Here is a 23,027-nt window from a genome sequence, read left to right on the forward strand (position 1 = left end):
AATTGATAACGTCGGTGAGAGTGGGGATGAGATGAGGGGGGTGGAGGGAGATCGGGGATGTACTCATCACCCGAAAGGCCCTAGCTCTGAAACTGGCCACAAACTTTTGCTGATAGTCTTCCATACCATGGAGGAGGCTTTACGACGCGTTCTGGTTTGCTAAACGCGAATTGGAAACGCCTGTGGGAGTGCGGGTGAGATGAGAGGGGTGGAGGGAAGATTGGTGATGCACTCACCGCCCGAGAGGCCCAGGCCCATAGATAGGCGCCAGAAAGCCATGAAACACCCTCCTTCTGTTGATATAACCTTTTCAGCTCGACAACCCGATTGTGTAGTAGTTCTTCGAGCGACCAAGAAGGGCTGGTGCAGTGCGAGAGGAGATGTTTGCAGCAGGAGCAGGCAGAGGTGAGGTTTGGGGGGGACTTTCCGCTTCTGGCGCTTCTAAAGACTTGCTGGAGTCGCCCTGTAGTCTTTGCGGTCGATAGGGAAGTTGAGAGAGAGCTGCAGCCTGCCAGCAAGCGCGTCGCTCGTTGGGAATGGGTGTCACCAGGGAATGCTCCTGTTCCAACGGCTTCGGACATCTGTTCCGTGATCGGAACGGCACCTCTGGTGTTGCAACGACAGCCGGAGCATCGGCACGCTGTTCTAACTTTTTCGGGGTTTGTACTGACGCTCTGTACTGAGGCATTTGTGTAATGCCGTGAGGTGCCGTTTCAACGGCCGTCGCAAATTTCCGACACCATCCATCATGATCGTCCATCTAGGCGAACCTTTGGGGTAGACGTAGTGTTTTGGCTGATTGAACACGTCCTTGAACTGCTCGTCGAAGTCGCCAATAGAGATGTTTCCACCGGAGATGTCTTCCCCGTCTTCAGAGCGGGATAGGTCGAGGGCGACGTAGTTGTCCTCCCAGTCGTCGTCATCGAAGATGTTGTTGAGGATTGAGGCTCCCCATGTAGATGCTTGTCCTTCCTTCTTCTTGACTTCTTCGTCGATTACGGAGTGGGATCTATCCAATCCGAGACCCATAATCCCGTTGGCGCCAATGAGTTTGAAGAACTCTCGATCATCCTGAGCATGTAGTTTGAGAAGATATTAGCAATTGCGAATCGATGAGGCAGGGGAGTTCCTACGTCGTGGATATTCAGGAATGCTGAAAGTAAGGGCGAGATCAGGATGGTAATAAGAAGACAGTGATGATGTCGGACTTGCCCTGCTCATCGATGCTGTACGTGCCAAATTTGAATGGGGCGACTCCAACGGTGCCGTCAACGCTAAGAGTGCCATTGGCATATTCATACTGAAACTTCATTGGGATTTCTTTGTCCGTCCAGCTGTGCTCGGGCGCTTTGTCGACCCTAGATACGCGTGTCGGTTATCGCCTTCCGAAGCGAGATCGTGAACACGAGCTTACCACATGTCCGCGCTCCCAGTATCCAGGATGAGCTTGTACTCTGTACAGGCGTTAGCGGATGTCAGTCTACTAGCCCTCAATTTACCCCGCACCTTCACTGCTAAGCGTTACGCTAGCCGTATACTTGTGCAAGGATCAGTCGTCTAGCAATGGAAACTACGTGGTTGGGGTACTTACAAGTCCATCCAAAAACGAGGAAAGATCCTCATAATCATGGCTCGCTCTCTTGTGTAGGGTTAGTGGTGCTCTTTGCATGAGCGACCTTGGTGTTTTCACCCGATTGAACTTGATGGAGGCAGCCTCCGCAGCGAGGCCACTGAACAAGAGAGATGCAGCGAAAAGGCCTCCTTTAAAACATCTCGAAGGGGAGACCATGTCGAAGAAATGGTGATCGCTCAAGATCAACGAATCAGTGAGCCTGAGGACGATGGGTATTGAGGGGAGCCTGTCGTGAAGTAGAAGTGAAAAGACAAAGTGTATGACGGGATATAAGTGCCATCGCGGGCAGGACACAGCATGGCCAGAAGGCGATGTTGTGGTTGTTGTGTGCGGTGAGGCACGGGCATTGAGTTACCGTCAAGCTTGTGTAAACCCGGATGGGCGCTCGTCAGCACCGCCAAGCTCTCCTTTCGCCTCGCAACGAGGCCGGGAGACCCTTACAGTCCCAGCTTTATCGATTTATCCCCGAAAGCAGTATCCGATTCCCGAGTTAGGCTTGCTGACCCCTATCTTAGAACCTTCAAAAGCGAAGTCTCGCATTTCAAATTTACACAATCGAAAGAGCGACTTTGGTCATAGGACTCTGATTTAGCCTTAAGAGTCGCTCGCTGAAGAACGTAGAAGCTGTTATTAAAATAGCCTGTGGGCGCTGGGCCGCCCACGATCGAGCAAGTGTGACTGGTGATTCCAGCAGTGACCTACTTATGTCCTGACCAATGTAGCGCGTAATCCATCCCGCCGGACTGACGGAGACCGATAGCTACAGCGATACCCCTCCCCGAAGACAAGTGCTTTGGAAGTGACCGTTTAAGTCCCCTTAACTTAAGAGCTCCCTTCCGGACTGTCGTTGTGATTACCCAAAAAGAGATATATTTTAAGATTGCACACCCAACGAGACTGTAAGCACCACCTAGCTCTCTTCTATGAATCCACTTCGGACTCTCACAACTTTCTCGTTCTCGAAGCTTAAATTGCGCAAGAAGCGGAATCACTCAATGCATTTGGAATTAGATATGAGATGCCAAAAAAATATGGACCTTTGGACAATTCTATACAGGTCATTATAACATCGTTTTCCGTTTTCAACGAACAGGTCCTCGTCTTAGGCTTTTGAGCCCAATGGTGATTTAAGCGCCCGCCGGCTGACCAGGTCCGGCTGATTCAGCCGTGGAAATGACGGCACGGACGGCACAGCCTGAGGTACCCACGCCAAGGGCAATCGAGAGGAAACGGACTCGGTTTCTGTTTTTGTCCCCTTTATCTTTTCGTTCTCGCCAGCAATGGCCAAAGCTTGGATATCGTTTTTTGCATTCTTCTGTGCTGTCGTAGCCGCAGAGCAACAAACCCTTGCACCCACAAGCGCCCATGGAATTCTAAGAAGGTTCAACTCGACAGCGAACGGCTTCCGGGAGACCGTTCTGGAGATTGCTCAGGTCCGTAAAACCGAATTCAGCAACTGTACCGCTCCTTTTGCTGAAAGGATTCATGTAGAACCATGATTTGGACGTCTGGCATGTCGGAAGAACGTACATAGACGTCTACTCTCCTCCAGAAGCATTGGACGTCCCTGAAGATCTCGGCGGCATACCCCATACGGCCACCCTCGTCCCCCTATCGCATCAACTATGGCAGGACGGGGCGGATAGCTCGTCAAATATTAAGGCATGGAACCTAACGTCGCTCACAAACTCCACCTTCCACGAAACATACCACTCACTCTCCGGGATTCGCAAGTTCTTGACCCAACTCGTCGAACTAAATCCAAATACAACCAGTTTGTCGAGGATCGGCCTGTCTGCGGAGAACAGAGACATTCTTGCTCTCAGTATCGTCAAACCAAGTGGATACGCGGAGGGCGAGCCTCAAGAAGGTGTCTCCAAGAAGGGAGGGAAGAAGAAAATGCCTCGCCCGGCGGAAAAGCTTGATTTTGTCATTATTGGAGCCCAGCACGCTCGAGAGGTCAGCTTTGAAAACAATTGTCCAATGTCATCTCGCCTGAACTTCTTGCTTCATTTTACAGTGGATCGCTACGGCCACTTCCCTTTACCTTGCACATGCATTGACGATCGACCAAACTTTGGACGAACCGCATGGCCTCTCGTCTTTGCTGGACGCCTTCAACTTCCACATTATCCCTGTACCAAACCCGGACGGTTATCACTACACCTGGAAGAAGGACAGGTACTGGTATAAGAACCGACAAATCGTAGCCCCTCATTCCAAATGCGTAGGAGTGGATATGAATCGGAATTGGGTACGTGATTCCTTTGCTATCCGAGCCTTCTCTGTCTAACGCCATAGATAGGGATATAAATGGAAAGCAGAAGAGGTTCCTGGCAATCCTGCTGAACCTGCGGATCCCTGTTCGCATTGGTATCCGGGAAGTCGAGCCTTCGAATCTCCCGAAGTGAACAGCATCGCCAACTTCATCAGCACTCTTCACAATCCCGTCGCCTTCGTCGACCTTCGAAGCTATGGTCAAATGATATCCACTCCATATTCTTATACCTGCAAACGATTCCCCAAGGATGGTGAAGACCAGGCCGAGGCGGCATTTGGTGCTGCACGTGCTATGAAGGACGTCCACGATGAGCCTTTCCAGGTGGGTTCTTTCAAATCCCTGTCGATCTTCAATGCAGTTATTGACAATGTCGTCAAGGTGGGCAGGTTGTGCGAAAACCTGTATAAAGCGCCTGGAAACATCATCGACTGGATGTACCAAAGAGCGTACATCAAGTATTCCTATGTGGTGCACCTGCGCGATACTGGCACTGTGAGTCGTCCGATATCCCTTCTAGGTTATATTTACTGAGCTGTTGGGAAAGTGGGGTTTCTCACTACCCGCCAAATGGATCAAACCTGTCGGGGAGGAAACCTCGTCCATGATCGAATATCTTGCCAAATTCATCGTCTCGCACCGTGCGTTGTGTCCCTTGCATGTCCCGTATAGGCGATTAACCAGTTGTCCAGGCAAAGTTACCTGATGCGTCAAGACTCGCCACTAAGGCTTCGCGTTTCACTACTCGCCATCGTCGCATTATCTATTGGGGCCATTTCTCCCCGAGTGCTTTTCATCTATTATGAGGTCTTTTCTCCACAATGTTGTACTTGTACATGTCTCCTAACACCATGTAGCCCCACCCCGATTCATACTGATCCAGGTTGCCCATGTACTAGCTTAACTAACGACATGTTTGACCGACTATTTCTGTAAGGGTCTCTCGATAATCCGGCTACACAAACCAAGCTGCGAACTGAACCTAGACTCAGACCTTCCAAGTTGTGTATCTGTAGCTTTTGGAACTTCCGCAGTCTGCGAGCACTCGTGAGGCATATCCGAGTCGGGACAGCCTTTCCAGTGACGACAACTAGAGCGGCCTCATGTTATGGTGTTCGGGATTGGCCCCAAGGCATTAGCCGATTCAGAACCACGCTCTATGAGTCATATGCTCATTGGATTTCCTTGTTTCTTCCTATCGGTGAGCATTTCACTGCTGGATTGGTGAAACTGGCTGATGGTCTTTCTCTCATTCCCAGACTTGCCGAAGATCTTGCTGCATGCTGCAGATTCTAGAAGGGTTGGCTATTAAATCTCCTCTTAGGTGCGCATGTTATGGGAACAGGTCAAGCGGCGAGTCTCCACTTGAGGAGACGGCTATACAACTCATCCTCAGAGAACGCCCATCCTCGATCTCTTTCGACCCTTCCCGCAGCTTCTATGCAACGGGTCGATTTCCCTAAGGAATCGATGTCTCTGTTAGTACTACCGTGGTAACAGGATTTCCAGCACAGCGGACAGACCTAGGGGCTGTATTCATTTCCTCCAAGCGCTCTGGCAGGTTAGCAATTCGGTTCTTTCGCGACCTCAATCCACAACCTTTCCCAAGCGTTTGAATCTGCTTCCGGGGCGCTTTCACGTTCCTGCTTGGCGTGTACCATTGAATCCTGTATAGCTTGAATAGACTAGCTTCAAGTTTCTGTCAACGTCACTCAGGTATTGTCAATGAATTCGAATTGAGTGTCTTCTAACAAATGACGCGAATTTGACGGATTGGGTGAACTATCTCTCCGTGTACCTTTCTCCCAGGAACTGGCCGATTAGAAGAATACACAGAAAGCTGCCCAGAGGTTTCTGTCAACTGGTGCACGTCACCCGGATCCTTGACATCGAGTTAGAAGAGGCTTCACGCCGACGTACCAAGCCAATAGGCTGCATTGGCCATCCCTTTGTTCGATGGGCCTCCGCTCTCGATCGGCAAAAAGCTGGATATTCATGGGCGAAACAGCTGGAGATATTACTTTTTGGGAGAGCATTTTGGCTCTATAGTCTTCAAGCCCAACGCAATGTTGTGTCAAGCAGTCAAACTAAGTCTGATCCCCGACGACGTCGACATGCTCGTACGTCAGATGTAATCCCTGTGTAATGATAAAATAGACCAATTTGAACCCGTATACTCATTGCCTCTCATTGCATTCCAGTGCTACTTATTGAATGTCAAATGGCAGAGCACATATGTTCCTTAATGTATTAGCCCGACCATCGAGGAAACTGATTTGGGCGTGCACTGTGTAGAATTCCTTGCCTTGTGGTTGGCGTGCTTCGGCGAGTCGATTTGCCTTCACAGGGAGACAGCCTACATGACAACTTCCTTGGTAGGAAGTGGGGTATCCCTTTCTCTTTTCGTTGTCTCGTTAGAACTGGTTAATGCCTCCACTGGAAGCAGCCCCGAGAATTTTCAGCCTCGGGTGTATCCACATTTTTCAAGGCTTCTCCGAATGCTAAGGCCAATCGAATGTCCATCCTCTCAGCCGCGCTAACTTCCCATTTTTCCGAAAGAACCGTAACTGAAGGTATCGTCTCCTCGCGACAGCCACATGCTGTCTGGGGTAACACCCTTCAGCATCTGCTGTAATACCACCGTCATTTCGTGTTGTAACGGAAAGGCTAAGACTTTCTTTCGACAGAGAACATCACGAAAGAACGCATACCCCATCACATGCAACACCATGCGACAATAGAGCAACTGATTCTCGTTATCAGTTGCTTATACCGTAGGTCCCCATCTATCTGAGTGACGTTTACCTGTCATCGGATGCGCTCGTTGGGCAATAACAAGGCGTTCGGGAAGGTTCAAACTTCAAAGGTAAGCAAATGGATATCCAAATAGACGTCCGGTGCTAACGGATAGGGGATGGAAGAATGGGTGGCCTTATAATGCTTCTACTGGGAACGTTGCCTGTGTACTTGTTGGGAATGGCGGAGCGAAGGAACTTCCCAAGCCCCCAGTGGGGATATCCAGGCGCTTACCGATCAGGACTTCATTTCGGCGATGTAAAGTGTTAGGCACCAGGACTTCTGGACGAGCATATAAATATTCTCGTATCATGCCCCACTAGATTGCACTAGTCCCATGCTCCCAGTCTCTTAAGGTTACAAGGGTATCCCCACCATGGGTCGCAAATCTGTCCCTCCGCTATTCCTCAACCCCCTCCTACTGCTGTCCACCGTGACATCCCTCGTCACAGCTCAGCTCCGTTCTAATATTTCCACCCCAGGGATCCCTCCTTTGCCTCCCGCTTTCCAGGTATGCAACCAGCTACAAGCCCAGCTCAACAGCACCATTGTGCAAATTAATCGAATCGAAGAAGAGTTCCAAGAAGTCGCCCGTGGAGCATGGAACCTCTACAACACCCTGTCTCAGCCCGCTTGCATCGTGCTCCCTCGGGAAGAAGGCCACGTTCAAGCAGCAATGAAAGCCATCTACCAGAGTGGGGGCGTACGATACGCAGTACAAGCTGGTGGCCACAGTGCGATGCGAGGGTGGAATACGTGAGCATTCTGTTTCTTCAAGCAATCTCCTTTGCTTCCCTTGTTCACTCTCGTGGCATTGAGATCAACGCAGCCTTTGGCGATCTCGATGCTCGCATGGGAGTGCTTCCAAAACATGGGCACCTTCTAAAAATACTTCGACAATCTCCGATGTGTTGCTTATTTCCCCGAGCTGTCCTGCTGACTGGGGTAATATTTCCGTTCCAGGGTCGGCGATGACGGTATTCTCATCTCATTCATGCATATGAATGCCGTGTCCTATAATGCGACAAGGGACACGATAACTCTTCAACCTGGTGTTCGATGGGGAAAGGCAATAACTGAACTTGAGCCATACGGAGTAGCTCCAGCAGGAGGACGACTTCCGTGAGTATTCACGTCCAATCGTTTCGCCTTCTAAACAACAACTCACCGAGGGCGCAGTGATGTCGGAACAGGCCTGTTGCTGGGAGGAGGCTTGAGCTATCTATCAGCGGCACATGGTTTCAGCGTGGATCTTCTCGTCGAAGCCGATGTCGTACTTGTAAACGGCGATAGAGTGACCGCGACAGCGACCAATCAGTATTCAGATCTATTCAAGGCGTTGAAGGTGAGTTTTTGGTCAAACCGCAGAATGTGAATTTCACCAGGGTAAACTAGGGCGGCGCCAATCGATTTGGCATTGTAACCCGATACGAAGTGAGCGCCGTTCATGTCGGCACGAATGACGATAAAAACTTTTGGGGAGGTTCTTTAGTGGTAAGCGCCGAGCATTACCTTGGGATCGACGACGGCTAAATCGCAATCAGTTTGACAATTCGACATCCGAAGGACTCTTGAGAGCAACGGCGAATTACATCAATAAGGTCGAAGACCCGGGTGCCTGTACGTCGGACGTGAACTTTGGTCATTGGCTAGGCTAACAGCCTTTTCCAGCGCTTCTGGTGGTTTTCGGCGTGACTTTCAGCAATACGACCGCGCAGCCAGTCAACGTGATTACCTTCTTCTACAATGGGACTGGAAATCCTCAAGAGATTTACAGCGACTTCCTCGCTTTACCGGCCATCCAATCTCTCGTGGGGAATTACAGCTATCTGGAAGCGACAAGTATCCTCGGGAATGGAGACGAGCGTGGATTTGGCCAGTTCTTCGGTGCTTCAGCCTTCGGAAGTGTCGAGTACGACAGACAGAAGACAGGGATGTCTGCGGAAGCCAATTTTGCACGATATCTAAACGCCTTCAGCAAATTCCAGGAATTCGTCGGAAAAGTAAGCGCAGACCCACCAATTACTATCGACCCCATTCAGGATCGGACTCCACCTCCTTTGCCGTCGATACCGCTTTATCCATCGCCAGGAACTCCCCCTCCTCCCCCTTCTCCGCCGCCTCCACCAAGTACACCCGGGCCCAGGCCTTCCTCCCCTCCCGCGTTTCCCGCCCCTGTCCCACCACCGCCGATGCCTATCCCTCCATGGCCCATCTTCCCTGGTCCCATCTTCCCCGGCCCTTGGCCTGGCCCCCCAAGTTCCACTGATGCTGGGATATCGACAGCCCTTCTCGCCTTCACCCCCGTTCTGAAATCCCAAATCCTCGCCGGCCGAGCGAGAGGAGGGAATGTTATTGATCCTCCATTAGCAAATTACCACCTCATCCAGTTCCACGTACAAGTTCTTCCAGGATTCAACACGGATCTCTTCAGGATCCAAGACGCTCGCGCGGCGTTCTTACGAGGGTATGTCATTTCTCCACTCTCCCGTTCAACGAAGGAAGAAAGCTGACGGACGCGCGCAGAATTCCACCTTCACCTGGAATACCACTCTATGTCAACGAGTGCGATGAAACACAGCCAGTATTCACGACTTACGGGCAATACAACTTCCTGAGGCAAACATACGCGAAATATGATCCTACACGGTGAATCTCGTTAATCATACCCGGCTTTCTTGCAATCTCACCTGTGTTTCTAGCTTCAACATGCGATGGACGGTCGGTCCGTTGGGCCTGTAGCCAGACGCCTGAGCTCGGAGGGATTAGGTTAACAATCATGCTTTTAATTCGTCAATATCCACATGTTGGATCGTTCTGAATAGACTCGAAATTATCCCAAATGCCTACCCATGGTCGTCCCCGCGTCTCGCATTACCCTGTATCTCAGGTGCGCGACCTTTGATGTAAGCGACCGCCTCAGAGGGTATATCTACTCCAAACATCTCCCCGAGGATCTCTAACCGCTCCTTCTCGCTGGTGATTGTCTTGACGACTCGCGTTCCGTTCTTGTCGTGGCGCTTGACCTCGCTTCCAACCAATACCAGTCGGTACCAGTTAGCTTGCGAGATATCTAGGTCAATGTCCTCTTCGTCCACGAAGCATCGGACGCAGAGCAGGTTGTTCCAGAAAACCCCTGCGCCAGGCTGCTGAGATACGACAAAGGAACCGTCCAGATAGTCGTTGAGCGAGAATTCTTCTTCGGTGAAGGTATACAGACGTTTCCATGGCTGAGGAGTGCCGTCCACACTCCGTGTCTCCTCGAGATTCCAGCGGCGATGGGTCGCGTCTGTTACGTCTGGAGGTACCTCTGTGGAGCTCATCACATCAGGAAATCAGCGATGAGCTCATGAATCACGGATACACACCGACGGAGGAATTTCCCATTTGGGCCCTGGTCAGCCTGTACAGTTGCCCTTCAAACGCCCCTTTCACTACAGCACCGGGGTCGTCTGAGAGCGGTATCGGCCGAGCCAGATTCAAGGTCCCAAACCCGACATCGACAACGAACGTTTCGTTGCTGTCTGGTTTGGGCTGGACGAAGATGACTGCATGGGTCAGGGATGCGTAGGTGGGTTCTTTCTCGGGAGTTTGATGGTTTACATTGACGCGTGCAGCACCGGAATATGCCCTGAACTTTATGAGCGTCCATATCAGAGATGTAGGAGAGAGAAACAGACCTGAATCCCATCCCACGCAGGATTCCAAGCAACAACATATCCTGACCGAAGCAGTAGGAACCTTTGCCTTCGTCGACGAATCGTTGATAAACACCTTCCGGCGTAACATCCATCCAGTGCTTCTCGGTGCTTCAGCCGTGTGTAAGTATTGGTTGCCTTTAGAGGAGTGCGAACACTTACTAGTGCATTGCAGTATTTTCCCAAGGGAAGGTCAAAAGATGACCCCTCATGACGCGCTCAAGCGCCTCTGGAGAGGGAACGAATGTGCGGCCATCGACGAGATCAACTTCCGACAAACGGGGTTTAAAGTCGATGCGTTCGAGATATTTTGCAACCTGTGCTGGAGTATAGAAAGATTCTACCTTCTTGATCCAAAGCTTGTTGGAGAGATACCCGGCGGTTAAATTCGACATCGCGATCACAAGCGTTGGGCGACACGAAGATTCGCGTGCTGATCCCTGGTATTTGAATACGAACTGATATGACTCAGAGACGTCATCACGCGTCTTGGCAGTGTAGATTATGAAGACAGGTGATAAAAATCTAAGGAGACGGCGTGGAATATTACAGAGCGGGATGAAACAGGGATGCAGTTAGGCGCCGGTGAGCGAGATGCAATTCAAGTCACGCACTGGATTCATAATACCTATGTGGCTGTTTGAAGCACGTTGACCATGTGGTCAGCAAATCAAAAGTCCCTCGTTTCCCGGGTAGCTCCAGTCCTTCTGAGATAGTTCGAAGTTTCGGATCACGGTGAGTCGAATCGCAGTGCGCGGGAGTAACTTTTCGATCGACAAGTGTTCCTCTTCCAGCTTCGCTTTCCGCCGTCCCAATGCTTCGGCCCTCGCCGCGAGATCCTTATCCATCCACAGTCCATCCTCCATCTCCGCCTCTCCACTGTAATCCTTGGAATCAGGGAACCTGTTCACTCCCCATAAGTCCAACCGAAAATTCAACGCCACCCGCATCAGATGAGGGAAACGTTCCCTATCCGACAACAGCAAATCCAACTTGTTCCAGACGCGACGAAGCTGCGACAACGAGTCGGTATGGAGAAACTGTGTGTCGAGCCAATTCCCGGGAAGGTTGTCTTCAAACGTAGTGCGAAGATTGAGTTCGATACAGGAGACGGGGGAGGCGGGACTTATTCGCGATAGAATCCGCCTACACGCGAAGGAGGTCGTGGGTCCGGAGGGAAATTTGAAAGAGTGGACCTTGCCCTTCATGCACCCATTGCGAGCATGTAGTTTGATTTCTCTCAAAGCGCCCAGGTGGCTTAAATCAGGGAGGTCTGATACTTTCAGCATGGCAAAATGAGGTGACGGTCAGAGGGCTTACCCTCTCGGAATCCTTCCACTTGGATAGTCAGAACCCGAAGCGTGCTCGACGAAATTGACAAAAGCTTGGTCGCAATGAGAAGGTGATGGTGATCCCTGGGAGTGCCACACGGAAGAGGAAAGTCCAATGACTCGAGTTCTGAGAAGATAGTGGGAAAGGAGGACAGAAGCGGGTGTCCGAACGGGTCGCAGAGGTCCTGAGTGTAGCGGTACTTCTTCAACGATGCGCGTATTAATTTTGTGGACGGGTTGAAAAGAGGCTGGTTTTCCATCCTCCAAAGGGTACCAACTTCCAGGGTTTTCAGGGTTGTCGAACTTGAGATGATCTGGATATCGCTGTCATTCCTTCCAATCCATCCCACGTACAGTTCCTGCAAACCCCGGTTTGATTGCGGGTCAAAAAGTCGTCGAAAGGCGTCCTTGCTTGTAGTGGATAGGTGGAAGAAGGAGAGATTTGCAAGGGAGAGGCCCTGCAGGGCAGGGAGAAGGTCAAGGAGTTCTGCCAGCAGATCGCCGCAACGACCCTGGTCGTAATCTGATTCGTCGACGGGTTCTGGGGGGCCATAATCGCTCGACATAGCTAAGCGCGCTCGCATTGAGGGCGGAGCACCACGGTAAGGATGCCGAGAGATCCTCATCTTCTTGATATAGGTCGCAAACCGCGGGCGTGCTTTCAAATGGTCTATGAAGCCTTGTAGCCACGGCCAAGTCAGATCATTGACGCAAATGTGCTCGAACAGAACCCTCTGGGAAGCCAGAGTTATACGTCGGGAAACCAGGCTACATTTGTGCAGAGTGTCCTTGTCGGGTGAAGCCCGCTGGCCAATGCTCGTGAAGCGAAGGATGTGCTCGACAGTCTCTTCCGGAAGAGTATGGAGCATCTTCTGCAGCACGAAATCTTAGGCAGCTGGTAAAATTATGAGCTGAGAAACGAGGAAAGTAAGCCAACTCTTACGGATTCGATATGCGGGATTCTGAAAGATGCTTTCTCTGAAACCTCCGGCTTGTTTATGAACTCTCTGAGCTGCCAGCGAATGTTGGAGAAAGGAAAGTAAAATCGCCAAGATTTCGCGGCGCAGCGGCCCACCTGATCGTATCATTGATATCTGATCGCCCGGAGTCGGCATTGACACGGAGATCCTTTCCTAGATATTCTCCGATCGTCCAGAAAGCGGCTCCGACTCGGCCAGCCATGCGGCAGGGAGACTCCTGTTGCAGTATGGTCCCGTTCCATGCCCAATGTCGCCTACCATACGTCCACACTCCATGCGAAATGTCCCATTTGGCCTCTGATCCGAGTATGTCACCAAGGGGGATGAGAAGGAAATACACGGCACGAGGCCTTGCTTGACCAACGACTCCGACCATGGGCGCCCCACCAGGGATATCGTACCTCCTCCGAAAAGTCCCCCCTCTCCTCTTCCCAGGACTGCTCGCCTACGCTACTACCCACTATGTCAAAAGATTTACAGGAATCTCTCTCCCAGGCTGGGCGGTCTTTCTCTGTGTAGTCCTTGCCAAACCGCTTCAGTTTCTTGTATCGACTCGCTACAGGCGCTACTTGAACGAAAAGGAAGCGCAGAAACTGGGTGCAAAGATGGCACCTCACGTTCAGGAAAGTGGCCTCGCCATTGTCTCCAAGCTTTTGGAGATGTTTGATCGTGGATATCCTGGTGAGCGCTGTGTTTACGTGGAGGGCAAGCCAAGTTGGGCATTGACACCAAACCCATTGGGCATTCTTTAGGTGACACTCTTCAAGAGTGGGCTTCAAAGCATGGGAACATCTACGAGACTCGTTTACCGACAGAAGGTTTCGTGAGTGACCAAACCCTCCATGAACTTAAGAGACTCCCTATCATTGAACTTGGAACCTCTACCGCACAGATATGGACAACAGAACCTGAACATGTGAAAGTATGCTACCACAGCGTTACGAGAACGAGGTGTGCAGCTGATTATTGGTAAAAAGGCAATCCTCGCTACAGAGTTTGAGAACTTTCCTAAAGGTAGGCATCGGCGTCGCCCAATCCAATCATCCTTTGTCCTCACATTATACAGAGTCGCTCTTCATCGAGCAAATGGTTTCTCTGCTTGGTGATGGAATATTTAGCGTCAACGGTGAGTTCCATTAGACATCAACCCAGAACCTCGTTCTCTCATGCATCGCCGACCTTCAGGAGAAAAGTGGAAGTGCGTGAATTTGCGTGTCTCCGCGCGTGTCGCTCAATCCTGACCTGTTCATTCAGGTTCCATCGTGCGATGACACGTCCGTTCTTCACCCGAGACAGGATCAGTGACTTTGACATCTTCGATACACATGCCTCAAAGGCTTTGACACTTGCTAAGGAGAGACTAGAAGCAGGCTATCCCGTCGATTTTCAGGTATGCCGCAAAGATCTCGCACTCAATAATTCCCCGTGATCTGAGCATCATCACAGGACCTTGTGGGACGGTTCACATTGGATTCCGCTTCAGTGTTCCTTTTCGACGAGGACCTCGAATCACTCTCAGCTGGCCTGGCATATCCGTTCAACTGCTCCAAAGAGAACGCGTCCAATCATCAGTACAGGGAGCACCCTTCCAATCTGTTCGCTGATGCATTCTTGGACGCAATCACGAAAGGAACTCGGAGGACCTTCTGGGGTCAGGAGTGGCCCCTCGCCGAGTTTTGGTCCGATGTTGTAAAGCCTGGTCGAGAGGTCATCGATAGGTTTGCCGAAAAGGTTATCAACGGTCGTCTAAAGAAAGGAGGGGGCGCTGAATTCGAAGAGAGAGATACACTTCTGGAGCATCTATTGAATAAGACTACGGGTGAGTTGTTTTGTCACAAAGCTTCCGCTTGCTTCTGATAGCATTTCAAGATACGCGGATGATTAAGGACGAGCTGTTTAGTATGCTCGTTGCCGGACGAGATACAGTGCGTTGATTGCCGTGACTACGCGTTTGGCAGAACAGACTTTAACCCAATGGCTTTAGACTTCTTGCACCCTCAGCTACGCCATGTACAATATGACACAACATCCCGAGGTCGTTGCTCGGCTGCGAGAAGAGGTCATGGAGTATGTTGGTCCAACGAAACGTCCCACTTACGACGACATCAAGGGTATGAAGTATATTAGGGCCTTCATCAATGGTGGGTCACACTTTCTACACGCACTAGACTAACAGCTTACTATATCTCAATACTTCGGTAGAGGTTCTACGTCTTTATCCACCGGTGTAAGTTGGGATTGGCCCCTTGTGAATATGGGTGCTCATATTCATTATCTTTCACAGTCCTCTGAACTGGAGGTAAGCCTTCCAGACTATCCACAATTTCGCTGCATCATCTGAGCGCTCCCTTTGGGCAGGCAACCACAGAAAAGCACGGTTTTCAAGACCAAGGACGGCCCTCGGTACTACATCCCAGCCAAAACGACGTAAGTTCCCTTTCAGCCTACCATCATTTCACAATATAAGACTCCCCCTCTAGAGTACGGTATTCGGTCTGGGCAATGCATCGACGTAAAGACCTCTGGGGCCCTGACGGTGAGTGTATTCCACGTTCTTGTATCCAGGGCAAACTCATTCCCATTTTCAGCGGACAAGTTCGACCCTGACCGATTCCTCGACGAGCGCCTAAAAGAATACCTCATCCCAAATCCATTCATCTTCGTCCCCTTTAATGCAGGACCTCGGATCTGTCTAGGACAACAGGTATTTCTTCCCTATTTTGCCCTCTGAAGCTGTCTTCTGATGGCATACATGCAGTTCGCCTACAACGAAGTCTCGTTCTTCCTTATCCGCCTTCTCCAACAGTTCTCGGAATTTGAATTGGCGCAAGACGCTCAGGATCCTCAATTTGCCCCTCCAGCCAGTTGGGCCCAATGCGAAGGCACCAAGGGGACAGACAAGGTCATGCCGGGAGCGAATCTGACTCTGTATATCAAAGGAGGATTATGGGTTCGCATGAAGTGAATTCGATTTCTGCGACTACTATTAGTACAAAAGTATCAATTACTGCTATGGCTACATTTTCGTCCCTACTAGTCTATCAGGCACATATAAGTGGTATATGTACACGAGGTTTCAATATTCAATGCTTGAAGATACGCAAAACGTGACGTCCAATCAGTGATTTGATGATAAGTACAGAACCTGTCAAAGTTCAGTCTTCTTGCAAGTCCAGTTTTAAACGAGGGTCTCTTGAAGATCTCCCCCCTCCGCCTTCTTCTGCGCCTCCTCCTTCATAGCCTTCGCGACAACCAAATCCACACATGGAGCAAAGGTGCTCTTTTCCCGAATCCGAGGGCCGTATTTGTAGAACAAAAACGGCGAGGGCATGAAGACGAGCGATATCAGAGCGACCAAGGTGCACGCCCAGTTGATTCCGAGCTAAACGAATCGATGATTAAGATTAATTATCGGACGACTGGACAGAACGCTGCGAAACGACTCACGTTGTTGAACATTTGTGTTGTGAAAAGCGGAAACCCAGCCGCCACAGCTGACCGCACCACCGTATTTGCAGCCAGTGCCGATGCAGCATACATGAGATACGTGTCCACCAGGTAAGTCTAGGCAAGGAAACAAAATCAACTTTCGTTCTACGAAGAAAAGGAGGGTGGAGACTCACAAGGAACGACATAAAGATCATACTAATCCCAGCTCCAACGACAACAGTACTGATGGCCGGAACATACCAAGGTATGCTCGAATACTGACCTGTCCAGCCCAGCCAAAACGCACCAATAACCAGGGTAGGAGAGCCTATCATCGCGCTGAACAGGCGGTTTTCCGGTGGCGGGAAGCCTTTCCACTTCTTTATGAGCTCCGGATAATGGAGAGAGGTGATAACGTTGACGATGGCGCCAATGCTTGTGCCTATACCAACGCCGATGAAGACGAGGCCCGTCTGTGCGATGGTGAACCCTCGGGTACCGATGAAGATCACTGGGAAGGCGGAGAAAACTGCGGGACAGGGTCAGTGGATGCCGAAGACAGTGTCAAAACACACTTACGGGCATAAAGGAGGCCGTAGACCAGCGAAAGGTACACAGTCACCAGCACGAGGATAGGCTCCATGGCTAACATCTTGAATGGCCTGAATAGCGTTCGATGGAGGATCCCTTTCATCGACCAATCCTGCCGCTCGTGTTCAGCATACAAATCCTTGTTCTTCTCCGGGTTCTCCTTTCGAAGTCTCCTCGCTTTCTTGAGAAGGATAACTGGGACGCAGGTCTCCGGGAAGAATGGAATCATGATCGCCGTGCAGAATCCGGCGAAGATCATCATAACCCAGAATACCCATCGCCAACTCAGGTAACTCTCTACGATGCTAAACAACGTCAGCTGGGGGATTTTCAGACGAGCAGAGAGGAGACGTACTATCCGGACACTATAGGGCCAAGGACGGGTCCCAGGAACACGCTCGCAGAGAATAGGCTGACAGCGAACCCTCGAATCTCAGCGGCCCATATATCCGCCATGACGCCTGGAACTCGCGTCAGCATCAAAGGGTACCAGTAGTGACTCGGGACGTACCTCCTGAATTGGTCAACGGCGCACAGGCGAAGAACCCGGAGAAGAATCTTGTGACCAACAAGGTCTGTACATTTTGCGCGAGCGATTGGCCCAGAATCAGGAGAGTATACGAGAGCATCGCGACGACGAAAACCGGTCTCCGACCAAACAGTTCGCTTCCAGGCCCCCAGAATAACGGCTGACGGGTACATTAGCTTCCTCGATAGCAATGGAAGCTGTGGAAAGAGCTCACCCCTATACAGTAGCCCAGCAAAAACATCGTTGTAATCAACTCCGCCACCTCTCTTCCTATTTGGAACTGAACGATTAGGCCCCCCACGGCAGATGACGGTGCAGATGACGCAAAAGTACTATCATGGAACCCAGTGAGCGAGGAACATTCAGTGTAATAACCAAAAATCACTTACACGTTGATAGAGGCCAGGATACACAGGAAGGTAATGAACCATTTCCGCCTCGTCGACCAGTTCTGTGGGTTGTGAGGGTCGTCAGGCCCGTCCCATTCGACCTGGTTTCGATCCTTGCCCTCGGATACTGCAGATCTTATGGAGAGGGATCTTGTTATAGGATCTCGCGCAGGTGGGTCCTCGGGGTCGTTACCGCCATATCGTGTAATGGCTTCTTCCTCTCGAGTCAAGACTTCGTCGAGTGGTATAAAGGTAGATTCGCTGTCGGTCTCTTCACCCAACGTCCTCTCGTCTGCATCACGGAGAGACGGAGAATCTAGTGACGGTAGGGAGCGCAGAGAACGTCGTCGTGGCTTGGCCAGCCCGCTTCTGGGATGCTCGGATTCGGCAAAGGTACATGATGGTCGACGAACTCGGTTTGGTGGAGGAGATGTCGGGGGCACTCCTGGACTATGCGGTATCTCTTCAGCAGGGGGCGGGGACGCTGTCTGCAAATGAGACATATATAGGGGGACGCGAGAGTGAAGGTTCCTTGGGCCGGGGCGATTCAGGTGGGCGTGGAATCCAACGGGGTTTAATAGGGATGATGATATCGGTTAGCCTGGAGTAAAGCGGAATGACCAGCTATCAACCGGAGTTCGAAGGATATCTCCAACCGAGTGGTGAGTGTATCCTCCTACGGGCTGAATCATCCGAATTGAGACACGCATACTAGACACAAGATCGAAAAGAGAGAGAATGCAGGAGCCACTGCCGTTTGATGATTGCCGGATTGCTGCACGGATGAAAAATCCTGAAAAATCAGCTCCATGATGAATCGAAGGGATTGGTGGGACGGCTTGTTGTGGAGAGTGTTCGGTGATGACCATATGACTCTGAGGATGAGGGTGCAAGTTGAACACTGAACAGAGGCCGCGGCGTCAGGCCAAAGCAGGCGCGGATGATGCCAGGACAAAGGTTCTCGCGCTCCCCTCGCTCCAACCATATTCATTACCCAAAGAACCCCTACAAAGAGGATTTGCGATCATCATCGGCCAGAGGTACTCCCGTCCGCGCCATATGAATCATGCATTTGCTCTTCCTTCGCGACGATGTCACCGAACTAAAAATACCCAATCAATACCGCGTCCATATGAATCAACCAACGTACCAGGTACCAACCATCCAATGTTCAACGAGGCCAGGAGCAAATGCTGGAGGTTCACAGGAAACATTGGATTTTCTATTATTGGTGCGGTCCTCCTGCATGATTTCCTTGCTGACCAATACGTCATCCTCTTCGCAGCGATCTCGTAGAGCGATCGCAACAACGGTCCCACCAGCTCGCAAACAATGTCTCTCGAAATTCCTAGAACAACTGACGTCGTCTTCATCGACACGCTCCAAACAGCCGCCAACATTGGCGCCGACTGCTGGGGCAAAGCTCGTCCTCAACCACTGGAGATTTCCATCTACCTCCATCTCCAACCTACCTTCCTCAACAAAGCCGGTCGATCCGATGATGTAGTCGATTCGGTGCACTACGGGCATCTCACCAAGGCGGTCAGCAACCTCATCCGAGTGAGATCTTCTGAGCAGGGCGATGGGGGTAACGACGGGTTCGAAGGTGTAGAGGGCCTGGCGAATCAAATCGCGGACGAGGCGTTCGCGCTGGCTGGAGACGTCGCTGAGGCGGTGAGGATCGTAATCAGCGCACCCAAACTCGTTCTGCTGGCGTCAAACTTTGTCGTGGACACCCTCATTCCAAGGACTCGGCAATCCTCCACCAGGACCGTCTCAATCTTAGGCCTCACCCTACCAGTCATCATCGGCGTCAACCCCCCAGAACGGCTCGCAAAGCAAAACGTCGTCACGGACATCATCTTCTACGAAAACCCAGACTCGCCCGTTCCATACGAGCAGTACAAGACCGTCCTGGGCAAAATCACCGCGGTGAGGTTACCATCCATTCTACCATCCAGCGTTGAAATTGATCAGTGTCCGTCCAGGAAATGGAGACGTCCGAGTACCACACCTTGGAAAAGTTTGTAATGAAGATCGTACGAAGAGCCGTTCTCTACCTTCGAGACCTTTCCGTCACGTCCGTGCAAGCCGTAACAGCCAGGTCCCAAAAACCCAGCGCCCTCTCCTTCGCCCGCTTCTCTGGTGTCGAGATTACTCGAAGGTTCAGTGACATCGTCCCTCCTAGTCCAAAATAACGCGATGAATGGGAATTGGGGATCTGTTATAAATACATACAATTGAATGTTGTTCTCTAGGACGAGGCTTCAATGAATAGTACAAATGTTATTGGAAGACAGTATACAGTGTCCAAGAGGTTGAGTAACGGGCCCAGGATTAGAAAGTGTATAATACATCGGTAACAACAATGGGGAAGAGAAAAAGCGCGGTCATGACAATCATGAATGGCATATAGATAAAATCGTGAAACATTATTATTCGCGAGCTTGGATATGAGGATGTCAAGATCGCTGCGAGAAGCAAAATAGTGGAAGAGCCCCAAGAGAAAAAAAATGACAACTGGAAAAACAAGCGAAACCCAAAACGCGCAAAGGGAAGGTATCAAGAACAAGCACCACCGCCAGGTCCTTTCAATACCGATGGTACTTCCTCCGACTCCTCTCCTCGTACAACTCCATCTTCCCAATCACTTCCTCGCTCCCCTGGCTGACGTTGACTTCGCTATGGCCCAAAGAGCTCGTCGAATCGTCGTCGTCACCAAGCATCGGGCCTCTCAGCCCCATCCCCCTCGAAGCAAATCCACGATTACGCTCGCTTCCACCCGCTCCAGGTGACTTCCAACCCCCATCCTCGTCAAGAGGGGTTCTCTCCCTGGGAGACCGGATCGACAACCCCCGACTGGCGTAGCCGGCGAGCTGGGCATCATCGCGGTTAGCAGAAGATCCACTCGGTCGTGTATCATCACCGTTGGGCTTCCGAGGGGACGTGGTCGACTGCACCCTCTCCCTCTCCCGTTCTCTCTCCCTCTCCTTCTCCCTCTTCCGTTGTTCCCTTTCTTTCCGCTTCGCTGCGTTGCCCGGGTCGAAGCCCTCCAAGCTCTTCAAGAATGTCTCGTTCATCCTCTTCAGCCTCTCCGAAACCTCACCCTGGCTCGTTAGCATAGGCCCTCTTGTCGGTGACAGGGACAGCGCAGGAGGCGATGTAGACGTCACTGCCGGGTCCCGCTCTCGGGCAATGGCAGAAGGTAGAGTAGAAGGGATAGGAGCTGCGTCGCTTAACGTTGAGAATCTCGATGACGGCGCGGTGGATGGCGGCGATGTCGACAATCTTCCCGTTATCGTTCGTTCTGACCGAAGAGGTTTGACAGTGGACGCTTCAGAGGTATCCCGACCGTGGCTCTGATCTTCAACACCTTCCAGCCCATCTCGCAAAGCAGACTGCTGCCTCTCCCAATCCCTCTTCTCCCGCTCCTTCCACCTCCCACTCAAGGGCTTGCGCGAATCGATGTCTTGGACAAAGAGAGAGATATCGTCATCGTCGGTGGCTGTGCTCATGAACGATGCCGCAGAGCTCTCCTTCCGCTCCCTCGTCCCCAAGTCGATCCCGAGTCCAGAGCCGGAGGGCGGGATGGCCGGTGTACTCCTTCCACTGGCGGTACCGCCCCCTGCGGCACTCGCACCCCCGCTGCCTCCCTCGGCGCTACCACCACCCGTACTCCCAACACTATTGGTAAACCGATGCCCAAAGCTACTCGAGTAGCGCTTCCGAGGGGGTACCGCAACGCGCCCGTCATCCGGACTAGCACCCACACCCAAGCTCACTCTGCGATCACGCTCCCCACTACCAGCACTCCCCGCACTACCGCTCGTTCCCGGACGCTTCACCACATCCAAACTCGACGGGGAAAAGTGGGATAGCGGTGGTGACGGACGACTATCAGCGCCGCCTGGTAATCCGATACCGATCGGGGACGGGGGTGGCCGACTCGTGACACCGGAGATGGAGCTCGAGCGCGAATGGCTTCCTGTGATGCCAGTCGATAGTGGTGACCCACTGGTTATTCCTGCCTGGCGGATGGACAGAGACGGTGAGGATCCGGATGCTGAAGATACTGTGTTGGATTTGAAGGGATGTACAGGGTTGATGCTCGGTCGTCTGATGGGCAGGCCGCCCGACGATGGTGATGAGGAAAGGGAGGACAGCGAGGGATTGGTGGTGGCGAATGGGATGCCCATGGGGAGATCCCTACCAGAAAGAGACGACGACGGAGACGACCCCAAGCTCTCCTTGCGCAGCCTCGAAATCGCGAGACCCGATGGCGACTGGTTAGGTACCCCAGCAAAGTCGCCGCTTGCCAGCTGTCTAGGTGGCTGTGGTATGTTTCGGACGGGCGTCGGTGCTGTGCCAGTGCCAGCACCGGACGAGGGTGGGTTGCTGGGTGTTCGGGCGGGGAGGATGAATCGTTCAGCGATGCTGGCGCTCTCATCGGAGGAGACGGTGCGACCAATACTCTTCGGCGGTGATTTCGACAGAACAGAGCGCATCCCGCTACTGCTAATCGACGAATCACGTTGATGGTTCTTGGTCAAAGTTGGAACAAAGCCCTCCCCGCCCCCTAAATCTTGGGAGATGAACCTTGAGGAAAGGACGGATTCTAGTTCTTCGAGTTGGAAGTTGGGGGTTTCCAGAAAGCGCGCTGAGAGTGTTAAAGACCCCAAAGGATGTGGAACGGCGGAGAACGTGTGTGTCTGGGTAGATAAGGGTGTCGGAATAGTAGGGGAAACAGGCGTGTCTGTGTTGTTTATAATTAGAATGATCTGCTGTAGGAACAAGGCAAGGCACGAAGCTGTAACATACCGAAATCAAGGATGAGATGGTCTGGGTCATGGCTTGAGCGTACACGCAGTTGAATAGAGAGGTGCTGTGGGCCTCCTGTGCGTCTCTTCAGGCGCTTGTACAGCTTCCATGTTGGCAAGACCCGCAGCAGGGTGAAGAGGCTCCGGAACAAGGGGATACCGTGTTTGTAGATCGTCGGCAGTGCAACGTCGATTGAATGGTCCTCATCTCCTCGTCGAGGCGCAAACGACAGGGTCCAAGACTCTAGCACGATGAATCGCGGGGTAGGTTCGATTCGAACTCTTGACGATTCTGGGGTCAGGTGAACCAGAACCTGATTGTTCGCAAGTTCCGGGATCGCGAGAACGACCTGAATCTCTAGCGGAGGTGGACCCGGTGGTGGTGCTAGTGATATGTTCTTGTACGGTTCCTTTGCCTCTTTCGTAAAGAGGTCAGAATCGGGTGTTTCTATATTGAACTGAAACCTAGTTAGTCTTTGAAAACCCATCAGATAAGCCTGCGACGCACCCATTTATCAACCTTTGGCTGCGTCCTCGGCTCTGCTGTGGCCCGCGC

At 51.7% G+C, this 23,027-nt stretch overlaps 9 protein-coding genes across 9 annotated transcripts; 4 read left to right on the top strand and 5 right to left on the bottom strand.

Moving 5' to 3' along the window:
- Window positions 1-310: 310 nt before the first annotated feature.
- CC1G_07778 (hypothetical protein) lies at window positions 311-1,789 on the bottom strand (the record flags this gene model as incomplete). The annotated part of the gene is made up of 7 exons (XM_001835183.2): window positions 311-606; window positions 672-1,071; window positions 1,193-1,358; window positions 1,415-1,454; window positions 1,507-1,537; window positions 1,592-1,639; window positions 1,691-1,789. The coding sequence occupies 7 exons, from the start codon at window positions 1,787-1,789 to the stop codon at window positions 311-313; spliced, it is 1,080 nt and encodes a 359-aa protein (XP_001835235.2).
- Window positions 1,790-2,913: 1,124 nt separating this feature from the next.
- On the top strand, window positions 2,914-4,617 carry CC1G_07779 (preprocarboxypeptidase A2; the record flags this gene model as incomplete). Its single annotated transcript, XM_001835184.2, has 6 exons — window positions 2,914-3,066; window positions 3,125-3,592; window positions 3,654-3,887; window positions 3,939-4,406; window positions 4,432-4,552; window positions 4,604-4,617. The coding sequence occupies 6 exons, from the start codon at window positions 2,914-2,916 to the stop codon at window positions 4,615-4,617; spliced, it is 1,458 nt and encodes a 485-aa protein (XP_001835236.2).
- Window positions 4,618-7,083: 2,466 nt separating this feature from the next.
- CC1G_07780 (hypothetical protein) lies at window positions 7,084-9,449 on the top strand (the record flags this gene model as incomplete). Its single annotated transcript, XM_001835185.1, has 8 exons — window positions 7,084-7,463; window positions 7,671-7,829; window positions 7,887-8,052; window positions 8,103-8,201; window positions 8,252-8,327; window positions 8,379-9,174; window positions 9,234-9,356; window positions 9,410-9,449. The coding sequence occupies 8 exons, from the start codon at window positions 7,084-7,086 to the stop codon at window positions 9,447-9,449; spliced, it is 1,839 nt and encodes a 612-aa protein (XP_001835237.1).
- Window positions 9,450-9,553: 104 nt separating this feature from the next.
- On the bottom strand, window positions 9,554-10,800 carry CC1G_07781 (hypothetical protein; the record flags this gene model as incomplete). Its single annotated transcript, XM_001835186.1, has 4 exons — window positions 9,554-10,017; window positions 10,076-10,338; window positions 10,388-10,516; window positions 10,568-10,800. The coding sequence occupies 4 exons, from the start codon at window positions 10,798-10,800 to the stop codon at window positions 9,554-9,556; spliced, it is 1,089 nt and encodes a 362-aa protein (XP_001835238.1).
- A 267-nt stretch (window positions 10,801-11,067) lies between these two features.
- On the bottom strand, window positions 11,068-12,605 carry CC1G_15465 (hypothetical protein; the record flags this gene model as incomplete). Its single annotated transcript, XM_002910142.1, has 2 exons — window positions 11,068-11,678; window positions 11,726-12,605. The coding sequence occupies 2 exons, from the start codon at window positions 12,603-12,605 to the stop codon at window positions 11,068-11,070; spliced, it is 1,491 nt and encodes a 496-aa protein (XP_002910188.1).
- Window positions 12,606-13,090: 485 nt separating this feature from the next.
- CC1G_07782 (cytochrome P450 monooxygenase pc-2) lies at window positions 13,091-15,681 on the top strand (the record flags this gene model as incomplete). Its single annotated transcript, XM_001835187.2, has 14 exons — window positions 13,091-13,397; window positions 13,469-13,638; window positions 13,676-13,730; window positions 13,783-13,842; window positions 13,902-13,914; window positions 13,971-14,106; window positions 14,163-14,535; window positions 14,586-14,641; window positions 14,701-14,857; window positions 14,919-14,943; window positions 15,075-15,143; window positions 15,197-15,252; window positions 15,305-15,420; window positions 15,475-15,681. The coding sequence occupies 14 exons, from the start codon at window positions 13,091-13,093 to the stop codon at window positions 15,679-15,681; spliced, it is 1,800 nt and encodes a 599-aa protein (XP_001835239.2).
- Window positions 15,682-15,894: 213 nt separating this feature from the next.
- CC1G_07783 (multidrug transporter) lies at window positions 15,895-18,210 on the bottom strand (the record flags this gene model as incomplete). Its single annotated transcript, XM_001835188.2, has 8 exons — window positions 17,655-18,210; window positions 17,480-17,597; window positions 17,248-17,425; window positions 17,092-17,197; window positions 16,725-17,041; window positions 16,340-16,674; window positions 16,164-16,280; window positions 15,895-16,098 (listed from the first exon to the last, which is right to left on the bottom strand). The coding sequence occupies exons 1-8, from the start codon at window positions 18,155-18,157 to the stop codon at window positions 15,895-15,897; spliced, it is 1,878 nt and encodes a 625-aa protein (XP_001835240.2). The 5' UTR covers window positions 18,158-18,210.
- A 611-nt stretch (window positions 18,211-18,821) lies between these two features.
- Window positions 18,822-19,949, top strand: CC1G_07784 (hypothetical protein; the record flags this gene model as incomplete). The annotated part of the gene is made up of 3 exons (XM_001835189.2): window positions 18,822-18,885; window positions 19,045-19,586; window positions 19,643-19,949. 3 exons carry the CDS (start codon window positions 18,822-18,824, stop codon window positions 19,850-19,852), a joined length of 816 nt encoding a protein of 271 aa, XP_001835241.2. The 3' UTR covers window positions 19,853-19,949.
- Window positions 19,950-20,245: 296 nt separating this feature from the next.
- On the bottom strand, window positions 20,246-22,983 carry CC1G_07785 (hypothetical protein; the record flags this gene model as incomplete). The annotated part of the gene is made up of 3 exons (XM_001835190.2): window positions 20,246-22,407; window positions 22,473-22,919; window positions 22,980-22,983. The coding sequence occupies 3 exons, from the start codon at window positions 22,981-22,983 to the stop codon at window positions 20,246-20,248; spliced, it is 2,613 nt and encodes an 870-aa protein (XP_001835242.2).
- Window positions 22,984-23,027: the final 44 nt, after the last annotated feature.

The sequence above is a fragment of the Coprinopsis cinerea genome (assembly GCF_000182895.1).
Source record: "Coprinopsis cinerea okayama7#130 chromosome 12 map unlocalized cont3.12, whole genome shotgun sequence".
Classification (NCBI taxonomy): Eukaryota; Fungi; Basidiomycota; class Agaricomycetes; order Agaricales; family Psathyrellaceae; genus Coprinopsis; species Coprinopsis cinerea.